We start from the raw sequence: 15,164 nt of genomic DNA on the forward strand, positions 1-15,164 counted from the left end.
ATCTGTCTCGTTTTCATTCTACGGGCCTATAAATTTCTTCATGTGATTCTTTCAGTGAAACGCAAACTGACACGTGCTAGTTTTGTGTAATTTTTCCACTTAAGATCTCTCCTGACGATTGTTGCTAATGTTTCCATTGATTTATCGCCAATAGCGTAATCGTACAATGATGAATTTCCGCTGTTTGCGAGCTGAAAGATTGCTTTTCACCGCTGTGGGTAATTGCCATGAAAACAGTGTAGAATATTAATAATCCCTTACTGCAGTGTGAGACAGGGGTCAGTGTTGTGAACAGACGCGTGTGTGGTTGCAGTAAAACGGAGCAACACTTGGGTAGCGCGCATCACTGTTCTCCCAGTCAAACGTATAGCAGTCGAGCAGTCGGGAATAGTTTTTATGAAGCGAGACGCCGATCCAGGTTTGAGTTCTTGAGGAGGGGAGGATGTGGTGAATCTTCTTGCTTTCTTCCCAGATTCTCCCATACCTCCTTGCCTAATATAACTTTTCTGAACCGTGTCGGATATGTTGTTGGCTGCAGGTACGGTCAGTCTGGGAATAGGCTCGTTGTTCTGGTCGGAATGGTTCTTACAACCAGTCAGGCGGCAAACGCATCCATCACAAGAAATTTCTTTTTTCTTCATGTATAGCGCCACAACGTAGTTTGGTAATTTGCCGATAGCCAGCGCTAGTCGCAAACATGGCGAGTTCAGGTGCGGAGCAAACTTTCTGTGTGTTGGAGTTCGACAAAAACAAGTGTGCTACAGCTGTTCAACGGATGTTTACAACCAAGTACGGTAAGAAGCCACCAACAAGGAAGGCCGTTTACCACTGGCACAACAAATTCGTTACGACGGGTTCCTTGTTCCAGGCAGAGAGAAGCGGACGTCCCATTGTGAGTGAAGTGAATGTGGAGTGGGTACGAGAGACAGTCATAAGGAGTCCAAAGAAATCGGTGTGTCGTGCATCCCGTGAACTCCAAAAGGTTGCAGTGACAGTGTGGATAGTCCTGTGCGACAGAAGTTGTCTATGAAACCATTGAAATTGGAGCTTGTGCAGAAGCCCAATGACGGCGACAAAGACAGACGTGTTGAGTTTTGTTCGCAGTTGCAGCAACTGAATTATGATGGGATGGTATTGTTGATCGCTTAATTTTTAGCGAAGAAGGCACTCTTCACACTAATGGGAAAGTGAACAGGCATAATTGTCAAATCTGGGGTGCAAAGCATCCACACGAATGTACTGAATTTGAGCGTGCTTCCCCAAAGGTATACGGGACATTCTTCTTCGCCGACAGTACTGTCACTTAAAATTCCTACTTGGACATGTTGCAGCAATGGCTGATACCTCAAATGCAATCGGACTCTCCGTTCATCTTTCAGCATGATCGGGCTCCGCCCCACTTCATCGTGAAGTTCGTGGGTACCTGAACACGGAGCTGCCGCATCGATGGGTCGGCCGTGCTACAGAAGGGGACAGCCGTTTCATGAAATGGTCTCCCCGGACTGTTTTCTGTGGGGACACATTAAAGATCTGGTGTATGTACCGCCTCTACCACGTGATGTGGCAGAGCTCCGGGAGAGACTACGGGAAGCGACTGCCACAGAAAAATTCAAATGGGACTTAACTTCTGAGGTCCCCTAGAACTTAGAACTACTTAAACCTAACTAACCTAAGGACATCACACACACCCACGCCCGAGGCAGGATTCGAACCTGCGACCGTAGCGGTCGCGCTGTTCCAGACTGTAGCGCCTAGAACCGCTCAGCCACCCCGCCGGCGGCAAGAATTCGATTACTGTATTGACGTCTGCCGGATCACTCATGGTTCGTATATCGAATGTTTATAAAAAAAAACTTTGAATTTCTCTTCAAAATGCAATATGTATGTCATCTGTACAATGTTTAGTTCTTGTACAATAAATAATTGAAAATGTTCCCGGACTTGATGTGCATCCTATATGTTAGTACGAGAATTGGGTTTCTTTTGAAACTTCCTGTAAGATTAAAACTGACGAGTTTCAGAACAGTTCGCTGCAGAGTGAAGGTTTTTATTCTGTAGCGCCTTCCCCTTTGAAATGTATATGCATTTGACACAAGGTTTTTTTTTGTTGCAGGTGAGTGTCGTAGCTGTTTTGATGGCGTTGTAACGGGCATGACTTGTAAGTAAAACACTGGACTAAAACTCCTGTAAATGAATAATAATTCTTTCTGGTCTCGTCTTGTTGGATTAGCATGTCACCGCAGCTTTCATGTTTATTTACTATGTAACGTTGTGAATAGCTCTCTTTTTTTTTTAAAGACACGTTAGTGCCTGTCTGTTTGGCATGTTTTGACCTATTGACCTCAGTATATATAACAGCTAACACTATGTGTTGTCTTCCTCTGTTTCTTTCTCCTAAGTGTGCAACTGAGAATATTGGTATAAGCGTCTCTTAAAAACTCGGACCTGTTCTGTGTAAGAGTGTAATCGTATTCGGACCTGTTCTGTGTAAGAGTGTAATCGTATGAAGCCATACTAATCAAAGTGATATCGAAGAAATGTGAAAAGTAAGGACTGTTTTATCGTGCTAGTGCCTTTCTTACGGAGCAAACAATACTCATCGTGTTAATGTAGATTAAAATCAAGTGGAAGGATCATCCAAAGTTCACGCCTACACAGTCACTATAGAATGTATTTTGATACTTTCCCTTTTTTTCGACGCTGTTCATGGCAAGGTGCTATAGAATTGAAGGTTTAGGTTCTTCTGCTATGTAGAAAAATATCGCGCTTTTTGCCTGCCTCCGTCGAAATCCTGGCATAAGGAGCCAAATGGAACATGCTTTTGCTTTCAACTGAAAAATATAATTGCGATGCGCTTAAAAATACTTATTTTAAAAATAGTCGTAGTTATATGTAATGTAATGTGCAAAGCACTAGTCGAAATAGTTATTATGTATGGTATTGTTACGAAAAGTGACAGCTCTTTCCGAATGTCTGTAACTCGATATCCCATTTGACATCTTCATTTATTTTCTGCTAGCCAACTGCTACGTGGTTAAATTTTTTACCTTCACCCGCTGAACGGAAAGGAGAAAGAAATTTGATTCCTTGCTTGTTTGAATTGAATGTAAAATTGATTTGGTGACGTGAGATCGAAAAGTACCTTTGACCGTTAAAATTTACTTTAGTGATATTTCTGCTCTGTGTAGTTCGAAGGAATGGACAAAAAAAGCTCACCATTTCTTCATATAGCATCTGGTCTTACAACTGTTAGCATGGAGGTAAGACCGTCTTGCACAGCGACTGTTCGCGGTTATACGCGCTTGTAGAATGCATTTTACGAATTTCCGTACAAACTCAATGCAATGAACGTAAAATATTACTCGATTCACTAAATGTTACGGTGTAGTAATGGAGAGTCAGTACACAGCTGTCTGAATGTACACTTATGTATGGCGTCATTGAACAAAGAAAAGTTTTTCCTGATTGGTGGCATGACCTTCTTTTCCAACAGAACGGATTTTGCTTTTTAAGTGTTCCTTGCACTTTGAATCCAGCGTTCTGTTGGACATGACGAGTGATGGTAAAACCTGAATGTGATTGCTGAGCTTAAAATCCGTGTAAGACTTGCGATAAGCGACCATATTCCATTTGCTTACAGTAACGGCCATGTAAACTGGTAGATACGTGCGCAATATTACATTGTCTTCTTGCATGTCAGCCAGTCGTTGGCTCTTTGGTGGCAGTGCACTGTGTTACGACACCCATCGGTCTGCGGATCACGACCGACATTATTCCTCCTCCTACCATGAGACGTTACGCAGAGCTTTCTAATTTAACTCGTTACCGTTCACACTATGGTGGTTAGTGCCCGCTACACAATCGACTTCCTTCACAATTGCCAAGATCCGTTTGTTGATAAGGGGAACGGAGCAGAGTTAAACAGCCAGCACGTAGTAAACAGTGGTAAAGCACTAGGTTTAATGATGGCATTACAAGAAATCAGATAATAGCGAAATGTAAGGGCCAACGCTCGAGCAACTCCCTCACAGGCGGCGAAGAAGTTGCGATAATGCTGCAAATGGGCCCACCACAAGCGATTCCGGCAGCGCCGCGCGCGCCGTCTGATGCAGCTGCAGCGCGGCGCCATTGTGACGGCAGAGCGCACACAGCGCCTCTGGCGGCGGCGGAAGCGGCTCATTAGCGGGTGGCGGCATCGCTTTGCTTCCCGGAACGACGCGACGCCTGCGCTCGGCGCCACTTCCCAGTTCTCAACAGCTGCGCCGTCGTGGGTGTCAACTGATGGTTCAAGCAAACTAAACACGCCCACCGCCAGCAAGTTACGAGCAGTGAAGACAGTAGTGGCAATGAATGTTTGTGTGCATTACATCTGCAACAACCGTCTGTTTCACCAGGGCGGTGCTTCATGCGCTCAGTTAGGATGGTTTCGCCGAGGCAGGTTCAATTATCGCAGTGGCCGCTTCGTTGTCGGTTCAATACGCGGAAACATCAGTATCTTATATTACAGATCGTTTATCATAATCGTAGACAAGTTCTCATTCACCCAGGCCTGGTTCGAAAATATTTTTCCACACAAGCGACATATCATTTGGCATCCCCAACTACCCCCTCCCCCTCCTCCTGAGACGTTAGTTGCATTTCCTTGGGACCGAGCGAGATGGCGCAGCGGTTAACAAACTGGACTCGCATTCGGAAGAATGAGGATTTGCATCTGTGACCAGCCAAGGAAATGCCGAGATGGTTCCTTTGAAAGGGCACGACCGATATCCTTCCCCACCCTTAAAACATTTTGAGGTTTTGCTGCGTCTCTAATGACCCGACATCGATGGGACATTAAACTCTGTGTTCCTTCTTCCCTTTCCTGGGGCGTTTAGTAAGACCTTTGAAAATAACTCGGAATTTTCTGATCGTGAATTTTTTTTTTCATTTTAAAATGAGTATCACAAACAATACTCTGCAACAGAAATAAAGTACTTAATCTTATTCCAATGCTAAATATGAAAAGAAAAAACAACTTCCGTTTAAGGTAATTGCTGCAGTCTCTAGAAGCGTTCCGTGGAAACAGAAGAAAGTAGACATATTGTAGTATCGTACCGTGAATAAAAGATTTGCTAGCTATTAAACTGAGTAATGATAATGAAAGAATAAATTATTTTTTGGTTTAATAATGGAACTTTTTAATTCTATAATTTACAATTCATTCCACTTTCCATCGGAAAAAGTGGGATGGAATACAAAAAAAATCTGATTTTACATTGTCACGTTAAACGTAAGACATAATTTAGCTGCGTTAAGTTGGATGTTACATGTGATAAAAATTCACCAGTAAGTTGTTATACATCACAAAATTTGCCATAAGGGCAGTTGAAAATTTATAAACAAATACAAGACATTCTGTAAATAAAGTGAAGGCAGGATGACATGTGGGCCGGCCTCGGTGACTGAGCGGTTCTAACCGCTTCAGTCTGAAACCGCGCGACCGCTACGGTCGCAGGTTCGAAACCTGCCTCGGGCATGGATGTGTGTGATGTCATTAGGTTAGTTAGGTTTAAGTAGTTCTAAGTTCTAGGGGATTGATGACCTCAGATGTTAAGTCCCGTAGTGCTCAGAGCCATTTGAACCATGACATGTGGAAAACGAATTGTAAAATCTAGTGGGCTGAAGTAGTATAGTATTTCTTGTTAAGATAAGCATCATTCATATCAATTAGGACAATATTGGACACTGAAGTCAGTGGCGGTTCGTAGCCGCAATCCGTGTCAGTTTTCGCTACTAATTATGGTACATCTTGTATACATATTTTGCACTTGTGAGCGTCTGGCGCCCATCTCAGCTTGGCCTGCACATGTCTAGTGTACTACTCTGCTCATATAATAGGGATGTTCAAAAGAAAAGGTACGAACAATACTGAGGGTATAACTGGAGTGTTTATTCAAAAGTAATCATTAGACAACTGAGCACAACTATTCCATTGCTTCTCGAGCCAAGGGATTGCCTGTTCCCAGAATTCCTGTGGCTGTGACAGGAACCAGTTCTCCACGGTGGCCTTCAGTTCTTCGTTAGAGTTGAAGTGGTTTCACATTGAGATAGTTTGTAGCGAGCCCAAATCTTGGATCGGATATGGGACGTCGGAGAGCATCAGGTTGCCTGCTGAGGGCACGGCGTTAACTTTTTTTTAAAGGGTTGGTGACACATGCGCACGCCGGACGCTATTTGACGTCCCTAGATTTTCTCACTACATTTTCCCCAGGCGGCATATGGAAACATGTGTAATTTTCAATCGTTATGATTGTTATGACGTTTCGTATCTTTTGATTTGAGAACTCCTTACATAAAATAAAAAAATATGAAATTCCTTCTTCGTTGCTGCTTCCCAGGTTTTAAATATACCTGCTGTAATTTGTGTTTATTATTCCACATTTCATAGCAGAAATTAAACTTTCTTCTGCTAAAACTGTTACTGTTTATACTATTTATGTCATAATTATTTGCAAGTATTGAATTTCATATCAGATTTAGTATCTCCTATAATAGGCGTATTGTAACGAATGCAGTGGAAAATGAGAAAACTGTTTGGTAAGAAGTAAGTGTGTGCTTCATGACCCTAATTTTGTGAGGATAAAAGATTCAGTAAATAAAGTGGCTCATGGAGGAGTTGCATTGAAACAAAACAGTCATTTTGTGCACACGAAACGAAGTGAGTAGGTTATAATCGTATACTAACGTCACCAGTGTAGTGTCAGTTCCTTTGATGAGACGGAGCCAAACATAAGTAGATCAGTGATGATTGTGGGAACCGCCCGTAGGCTACGGAACCGAAATTTATTTAAAAAGATGCATATCTTAACTTACAGGAAAGTTTCATTCCCTCTGGTTTCGCAACTATTCCTCTATGTTCAAATCAGATACCACTGAAGTGATGCAAACCCTCTCGAAACTGCATCTGGTCGTCGTCATGATGGAGTTTGAGCTGGTGTTAGTTCCGTAAACTATTTGTCTACTTAAGACAAGGCTCTCAGTGAAGGCAGAAGGCAGAAGGCAGAGGTTTCTGAATCGTCGGTTTCAAGACTGTTTAGAAATGAATGTAAAAAGGCAATCGTGTGTAGAATTCCTAAGTCAGGAGCTCTTAATTGTTGAGAAATTACCTGACCTGAAAAAACTTGTTCGGGCAGTTATCGTTTCTCTAATGAAATACAAAGTGCACTGCTGAATAGTAATTGCCAGTTAAAAGGAAAGCTTCCCTACTACGTTCACCGAACGAACCAGCATTTCGAATTTACTTTATTTCAGCTACAAGCTTTGTGCAACGTACAAATCCTCTGCAAAAATTGAACACTAAACATTAATAACTTACAAAGATAGTGGTCATCCTGCAGTATCTCCATTTCGTCAGGGCGCTCGGGCTGCACAGTCTACTGGTGAAATATGACTTCCTACTTCTACTGTCGACTCTCAACACCCCAGCAATTAGGAGGGACCACATCGTCATCTCACAAATACAATAGGGAAAGCGTTTCAATTACAACGGAATGAAATGTTGGTGAACTTTTCTGTATACCTTCGCTCCTATCCCTCTTGAAATGACGCCATGCGCACCGGACCCTTAATCCTATTCATCCCTGAATTCAACTTATCCGACACTTCTGTGACTTCACGTGACGTAATACACGGTCCAGTCAAATTAATGCGACTACCGCCTATGTTCGACTACAACGTGTAATACCAATCACAGACAGAAATTGGCAGCACTGTCAGTTGAAGATACATAAAGCACGCCGGGGGACGCTCAACACAGTGCAGTCGTCGTCGTAATGAAGTAACGGAGCGATTTAATTGACGTCCAAAAGGGCATGATCATTGGCTTTCGGTCCAAGGGTGGAAGCATTTCCGAAACGGCAAAAGTTGTAAACTGTTTGCGGGCCGCTATGTTTAAAGTATACTGTGCATGGCCAAAACTGGCGCCGAAGCAACTGTGGTGCACCACGGTCTTACATAACAGGAATAAACGACTGCTGCGGACACGCGCACGGGCGAAACGACGCCCAACTGTAGAGCAACTGACCATCCAGATGAACCAAGGGGAGACCAACAGTGTCTCCTCAACGTTGCTGCGTATGGGCCTCCGCAGCAGGCGTCTGGTTCATAACCCATGCTGACTGCTGTTCATTGTTGCCGGAATTCGTTGCGTATTAGTCGACCTTAACCGATACGTATCGAAGTTTATAGAAATCAGGAAGTCGCGCGCGATTTATATATCGATAGTTATTTTTCCTCTTTCCCGCGCATTTTGTCGAAGATGTACCCGTGTCCGGTAGTGCACAGTGTACTGCTTGGACGTGTGTTGATGCATATTGTCGTAGTGTTTTGATTCGGGGCTTTGTTTTTAAACATGGCCAAAAAATATAACTCCGTCTTCTTAAAACAATTTTCGAAACAGTTTCCGTGCATTATCGAGTCGAGGAAACCAGTTGGCAAGCTTATTTTTACAGTTTTCATGTGTGTCACAAAACAGTATGGTGGATGCTGTTTTACGGCAATCATACTTTTTTTCTAATGCTAAAAAACATCCAAATCTAACGGCAATTAGCTGGGCGAAACTACAAATAAGGGTTACGGAATCAACATTTTGGGTATTTCCAATGTTTCTATATGTTGTTTTTTTAGACATTATATAGCTTTGTGGCGCCTTAAAGGAAAACTTTTCAGTTGTCTTAGGTGTATACAAAAATGAGCCACAGCTTTTTGATCTTTCATATCTCCTGATTTCTCCTGATTTTTAAAACTGAATCTCCTGATTTTTGGTTTTTGAAGGTTGGCAGGTATGATAAGGCGTGAAACGGCTGAAAACAGACACCCTGCAACAATGGGAGTGTTTTCGTGGCTTTTCTTAGTTAATCTTGTCATTCTGGAAGACCAACGCAAGTATGTATCTATCCTCGGAGACGGTGTCATCCACTGGGTGTAGCTTGCTTTTCCTCGGCACGATGGCATCTACCAGCAGAACAATGCAACATAGCACGCAGCGCACAGTGTACGCGCGTGCTTCGAAGAGCATCAGGCTGGCTTTACCGCACACTCCTGGCCACGAAACTGTCCCGATTTAAACCCAGTGGAGAATGTGTGGGACCACATAGTTCGGGCTATTTGCGCAGTGAATCCTCAACCGAGCTGGAAACGGCACTGGAGTCGGGATGGCTCAGCGTCCCTGTCAGTACCTTCCAGAGCCTCGTGGACTCTCCCTGCACGTCTCGCAGCGGTACGCACTACAAAAGGTGGCTTTTGACAGTTGGTCACATTAATGGGACTGGCCAGTGTAAAACTCATGGAAAGAAAAGTTGGAAAAGCAGGGCAGCAGAGGGGCGTCTTTGCTATAATGTGAAACTTGCTCCCACTAGAAGATTGCGGTTTCTGGATTGGAGATGAGTTAGACAGCGTCCATCGGTTGGATACCTTTCCTCCGCCAGGGAAAAATTCTGTCACCTCTCCTCATTTTATTCTACTGAAAGTCAATTGCTTTGCAACTGTGTTTTCAATATTCTATCTCATATAATTATATACTATCGATTTCAAGACAATATTGCCTCATCTTCAGGTACCTATGCGACACAAAGCATATGCAAGGTGAACCATAACTCCGAAAAACTTTCAGAGGTGGTAGTATGGACCAAAATACGGAACAAAGATCTAGGAAACGTGGGCTCTAAAATGCATACCATAAGAGCTATGAGCACTTGTTTAGAAGAAGAGATGTTTCACAGTAACGAATATGAATAAATGCCCACAGCTCTGAAGGTATGCATTTTAGAGCCCATGTATTCTGGACACTTTTTTCTTGTTTTTGTGTATACTACCACCTCTGTAAGTCTGTCAGTGGAGTTCTGGCTCATCCTGTACGTGATTGTCTGCGTTACACTCGTCATGTAACTACAGCTGTTGGTCAAGTCAGTTAACACACATACAGGTGAACATGACATAATTGTCAGTTGTATAAAATCTTACTTAAATCTATGTTTCAAGATACTTCCGCCATTGAAATAAGAGTATATAGTTTTATAAGAAGCGATTCTAACCGGGAACACTAGAAAAAATACACTACTGCACATTAAAATTGCTACACCAAGAAGAAATGCAGATGATAAACGGGTATTCATTGGACAAATGTATTATACTAGAACTGACATGTGATTACATTTTCACGCAATTTGGGTGCATAGATCCTTAGAAATTAGTACCCAGACCAACCACCTCTGGCCGTAATAACGGCCTTGATACGCCTGAGCATTGAGTCAAACAGAGCTTGGATGGTGTGTACAGGTACAGCTGCCCATGAGCTTCAACACGATACCACAGTTCATCAAGAGTAGTGATTGCGTATTGTGACGAGCCAGTTGCTCGGCCACCATTGACCAGACGTTTTCAGTTGGTGAAAGATCTGGAGAATGTGCAGCAGTCGAACATTTTATGTATCCACAAAGGCCCATACAGGACCTGCAACATGCGGTCGTGCATTATCCTGCTGAAATGTAGGGTTTCACAGGGATCGAATGAAGGGTAGAGCCACGGGGCGTAACACATCTGAAATGTAACGTCCACTGTTCAAAGTGCCGTCAATGTGAACAAGAGGTGACCGAGACGTGTAACCAATGGCACCCCATACCATCACGCCGGGTGATACGCCAGTATACACGCTTCCAATGTGCGTTCACCGGGATGTCGCCAAACACGGATGCGCCCATCATGATGCTGTAAACAGAACCTGGATTCATCCGAAAAAATGACGTTTTTCCATTCGTGCACCCAGGTTCGTCGTTGAGTACACCATCGCAGGCTCTCCTGTGTGTGATGCAGCGTCAAGGGTAACCGCAGCCATGGTCTCGATGCTCATAGTCCATGCTGCTGCAAACGTCGCCGAACTGTTCGTGCAGATGGTTGTCGTCTTGCAAACGTCCCCATCTGTTGACTCAGGGATCGAGACGTGGCTGCACGATCCGTTACAGCCATGCGGATAAGATGCCTGTAATCTCGGCTGCTAGTGATACGAGGCCGTTGGGATCCAGCACGGCGTTCCGTATTACCCTCCTGAACCCACAAATTCTATATTCTGCCAACAGTCATTGGATCTCTACCAACGCGAGCAGTAATGCCGCGATACGATAAACCGCAATCGCGATAGGCTACAATCCGACCTTTATCAAAGTCGGAAACGTGTTGGTACGCATTTCTCCTCCTTACATGAGGCATCACAACAACGTTCCACCAGGCAACACCGGTCAACTTCTGTTTGTGTATGAGAAATCGGTGTGAAACTTTCCTCATGTCAACACCGGCGCCAACCTTGTGTGAATGCTCTGAAACGCTAATCATTTGCATATCACAGCATCTTCTTCATGTCGGTTAAATTTCGCGTCTGTGGCACGTCATCTTCGTGATTTAGCAATTTTAATGGCCAGTAGTGTACCAGAGTGCATTTTCATGTGTTCATTGTATTTATCAGAGAGAGGAAGATAAATAATTTTGGAAATGTTGATATCCGCATGCCTTACGTTGTACAACCTATTATAATCGATGTGACTACCAGTGACATCTAGTACCCTCATTGGTTATTGTAGCTGTTGGTGCTCGTATTAAACTAACTCATGGTTTCAGTACCTAGAAGGAGGTAAATACTATTATGGAATTTCAAATATTCTACATTAGAGAAGTAAAGACAAACGCTTAGTTAGTGAGATTCATATTATCACAAAGGACGCATAAAACTTCTAGCAGTCTATACAGGGTGTTCAGAAACAGTCTGAAAAGCTTCTAAGAGTGTTGATGGGTAGGTTGTGCTGAGAAATAGTTTTTAAGAAAAAAATTCGGTACGTAGTGCCGTTTACGAGTTAATTACCACTGAAGTTAGCTAATGAGGCCGTTGGGCGCGCAAACACAACCGGCCCGCCAGAGACGGTATCGACAAATGTTTTCTTCGTGTGGTTCCCTAAATCCGGGCACGACCACTATAGAAAACTTGGGCATTGGACGGTAGTAGGGATCGAACCCGAGCTAAAGGCTGAGAAGTATCGTGCCCTATCATCCAGATTAGATTAGATTAGATTAATACTAGTTCCATGGATCATGAATACGATATTTCGTAATGATGTGGAACGAGTCAAATTTTCCAATACATGACATAATTAAGTTAATTTAACAACATACTTAAGTTAATATAACAACTTTTTCATTTTTTGTGTTTTTTATTTTTTTATTATTTTTTTTAAAATTTATATCTAAAAATTCCTCTATGGAGTAGAAGGAGTTGTCATTCAGAAAGCCTTTTAATTTCTTCTTAAATACGTGTTGGTTATCTGTCAGACTTTTGATACTATTTGGTAAGTGAGCAAAGACTTTAGTGCCAGTATAATTCACCCCTTTCTGTGCCAAAGTTAGATTTAATCTTGAATCCACGCTATGAGAACAATCGACACTACTTTTATCTGGCGTGCCGCTTGAATTTGCGCCCGCAATGCCCAGACTGGCTAACTTCAGTGCTAATTAACTCGGAATCGACACAATGTATCGAATTTTTTTCTTAACAATTATTTTTCAGCGCCTCGTAACCAGCAATACCCTTACAAGCTGTTCAGATTGTTTCTGACAGCCCTGCATACTCTTTGCGATGGTAATTGCTGGTAACCAGTTGGATGACTACAATGTCTAAAAGGAGAATTACGTTCACCCGTACCGGTAAATGTATGGAGGGGCACAAGTAACATACACAGCGGATTACATCAGTCGGTGCGATAGTATTACAGTGAATCTACTGTAAATGCTAATCACCAGTCACACGTCTAAATTATTTAAAAGTGATGATGAATATCTGCTGGGAGTACAGTTCAACAGCAGAAGGCGATACAAATCATTATTTCCTTTCTTGTGAATCGCTTCACTATCAAAAATTCGCTGTGTAGCGGAAACCAATCAGTTTCTCGTATTACCACTATCCTCGCTTCGGAAACTGCAACGACTTCTAGAAGCATCTTGGACTTTGTAATGACACTTCAACCTCGATATATAATAGTGTCTATTCCGACGGGCTCTATGGGACCGAGCGAAATGATTTCAAGGTAGTTCAGTGATTGGCAACTTGTTTTAAATGTTCAGAAATATAAAGCTGTACACTTGAAAAAATGGAGGAAAGTAGTATCCTATGTCAGCACCTTCAGTGAGTCACAATTGGAATCAGTCAACCCTTCCAAATATGTCGGCATAAGGATTGCAGAGACTCATTCGTGGGTAAGGCAGGTGGCGCATACTCCTGGCCATTGGAAGGATACCGGATCTACAAAGGAGATTGCTCACAAAGCACTCACGCTACCCATCCTAGGATAATGCTCAGTGCATGGGGCCCATAACAAATAGCACTAACAAGGGATATTGAAAATGTACAAAGAAGGGCAATGAGAATGGTTGCAGGTTTGTCCGACTCTCGGAAACGCTGAACTGACAAACGTTTGAAGACAGACGCCAGCTATCCCAGGAAAAGCTACATACAAAATTTTAAGAACTGGTACGAGAGTAAGTCAAATGAAAACCTAAAATATTTTTTGAACTATTATTTACTGCGCAGAAGTGGTACAAAGCTGTATCACTTTTCAACATAATCTCCCCCACGCTTAATGCAAGTCCTCTAGCACTTACAAAGTGCATAAATTGTTTTAGAAAAAAATTCTTTTGGTAGTCCGCTCAACCACTCATGCACCGCGTGGAGTACCTCATCATCAGAACGGAACTTCGTTCCTCCCATTGCGTGTTAGTGATCCAAACATATGGAAATCACTTGGGGCAACGTCTGGTGAGTATGTTGGATGAGGAAAACACTCAAAATGCAGGTCTGTGATTGTTGCAACTGTTGTACGGGCAGTGTGGGGCCTTGCATTGTCATGTTGCAAAAGGACACCTTGCTGACAGCAGTCCACGTCGCTTTGATGTGATTGCAGGCCGTAGATGATTTTTTAGGAGATCTGTGTATGATGCACCGGTCACAGTGGTCCCTCTAGGCATGTAATGCTTCAAAATGACGCCTCTTTCGTCCCAAAAGAGTGTCAGCCTAACCTTCCCTGCTAATGGTTCTGTTCGAAACTTCTTTGGTTTTGGTGATGGGGAATGGCGCCATTCCTTGCTCGCTCTCTTTGTTTCCGGTTGGTAGAAGTGAACTCAGGGTTCGTTCCCAGTAACGATTCTTGCAAGGGAGCCCTCACCTTCTCGTTCAAAGCGCCGAAGTAGTTCTTCACAAGCATCAACACGTCGTTCTCTCATTTCAGGAGTCACCTGCCATAGCACCCATCTTGCGGACAGTTTGTGAAACTAGAGCACGTCATCCACAATGTGGTGTGCTGACCCATGACTAATCTGTAAACCTACTGCAGTGTCATTCAGTGGGTTTCCTTCACTATGGCTTCAACTGCTGCAATGTTCTGTGGAGTCACAACTCGTTGTGCCTGACTTGGACGAGGAGCATCTTCCACTGAAGTCACCATTTGCGATCTTCCTACTCCATTCGTAGACTTGCTGCTGTGACAAACATGCATCACCGTACTGAACCTTCATTCGTCGATGAATTTCAATAGGTTTCACACCTTCACTAGGCAAAAAACGAATAACAGAACGCCTGGTGCATGTCGCAAGTGGGGCGGCCATCTTTATACTGATAGAGCGACTGTATGTGTGCATCTGCACTATGCTGCCACCTACAGGCCATTCTACACGTTGTTCGCAGCACGCTTACCAACTTACAGGATAACGGATCGAATTTAAGGTTTTCATTTGACTCACGAGACAAGCGCTTCAATGCTAGACATCAGATCTCACATCTGAGGTATGCACATAACACACTGGACACGCATTCGCGAAGACTGTGATTCAGATCCGCGTTCCGTTGTCTATATATGGTTTTCCTTGCTTTCCCTAAATCACTTAAGGAAAATTCCGGGATGGTTTCTTTGGAAAGCACCCGACCGACTTCCTTCCCCCAACCTTCGCCAGTCCGAGGGCGCACTCGGTCTCTAATGACCCCACCTTGCCGTCGACGAGGCAACAAACCCTAATTATCCCTTCAACCATAGATATGTAGTCACTTATTTTTCTAGCCATTTCTGTCTTCAGAGCTTTTCCTAGCTGATTGTCGA

General features: G+C 43.3%; 1 protein-coding gene across 8 annotated transcripts in view; it reads left to right on the top strand.

Moving 5' to 3' along the window:
* LOC126095759 (transcriptional enhancer factor TEF-1) overlaps positions 1 to 15,164 on the top strand; it is a 759,916-nt gene that overhangs the window by 404,704 nt on the left and 340,048 nt on the right. For 4 of the 8 annotated variants that reach the window (XM_049910557.1, XM_049910552.1, XM_049910553.1 and 1 more), the window contains exon 2: positions 2,114 to 2,158. The exons of the other annotated variants lie outside the window; for them this stretch is intronic. In XM_049910557.1, coding sequence (XP_049766514.1) covers positions 2,152 to 2,158 — 7 coding nt within the window. In that variant the 5' untranslated portion in view covers positions 2,114 to 2,151. The remainder of the gene's footprint in view (positions 1 to 2,113; positions 2,159 to 15,164) is intronic. 8 annotated transcript variants of the gene reach the window in all.

This window comes from Schistocerca cancellata, chromosome 8, assembly GCF_023864275.1.
Source record: "Schistocerca cancellata isolate TAMUIC-IGC-003103 chromosome 8, iqSchCanc2.1, whole genome shotgun sequence".
Taxonomy (NCBI): Eukaryota; Metazoa; Arthropoda; class Insecta; order Orthoptera; family Acrididae; genus Schistocerca; species Schistocerca cancellata.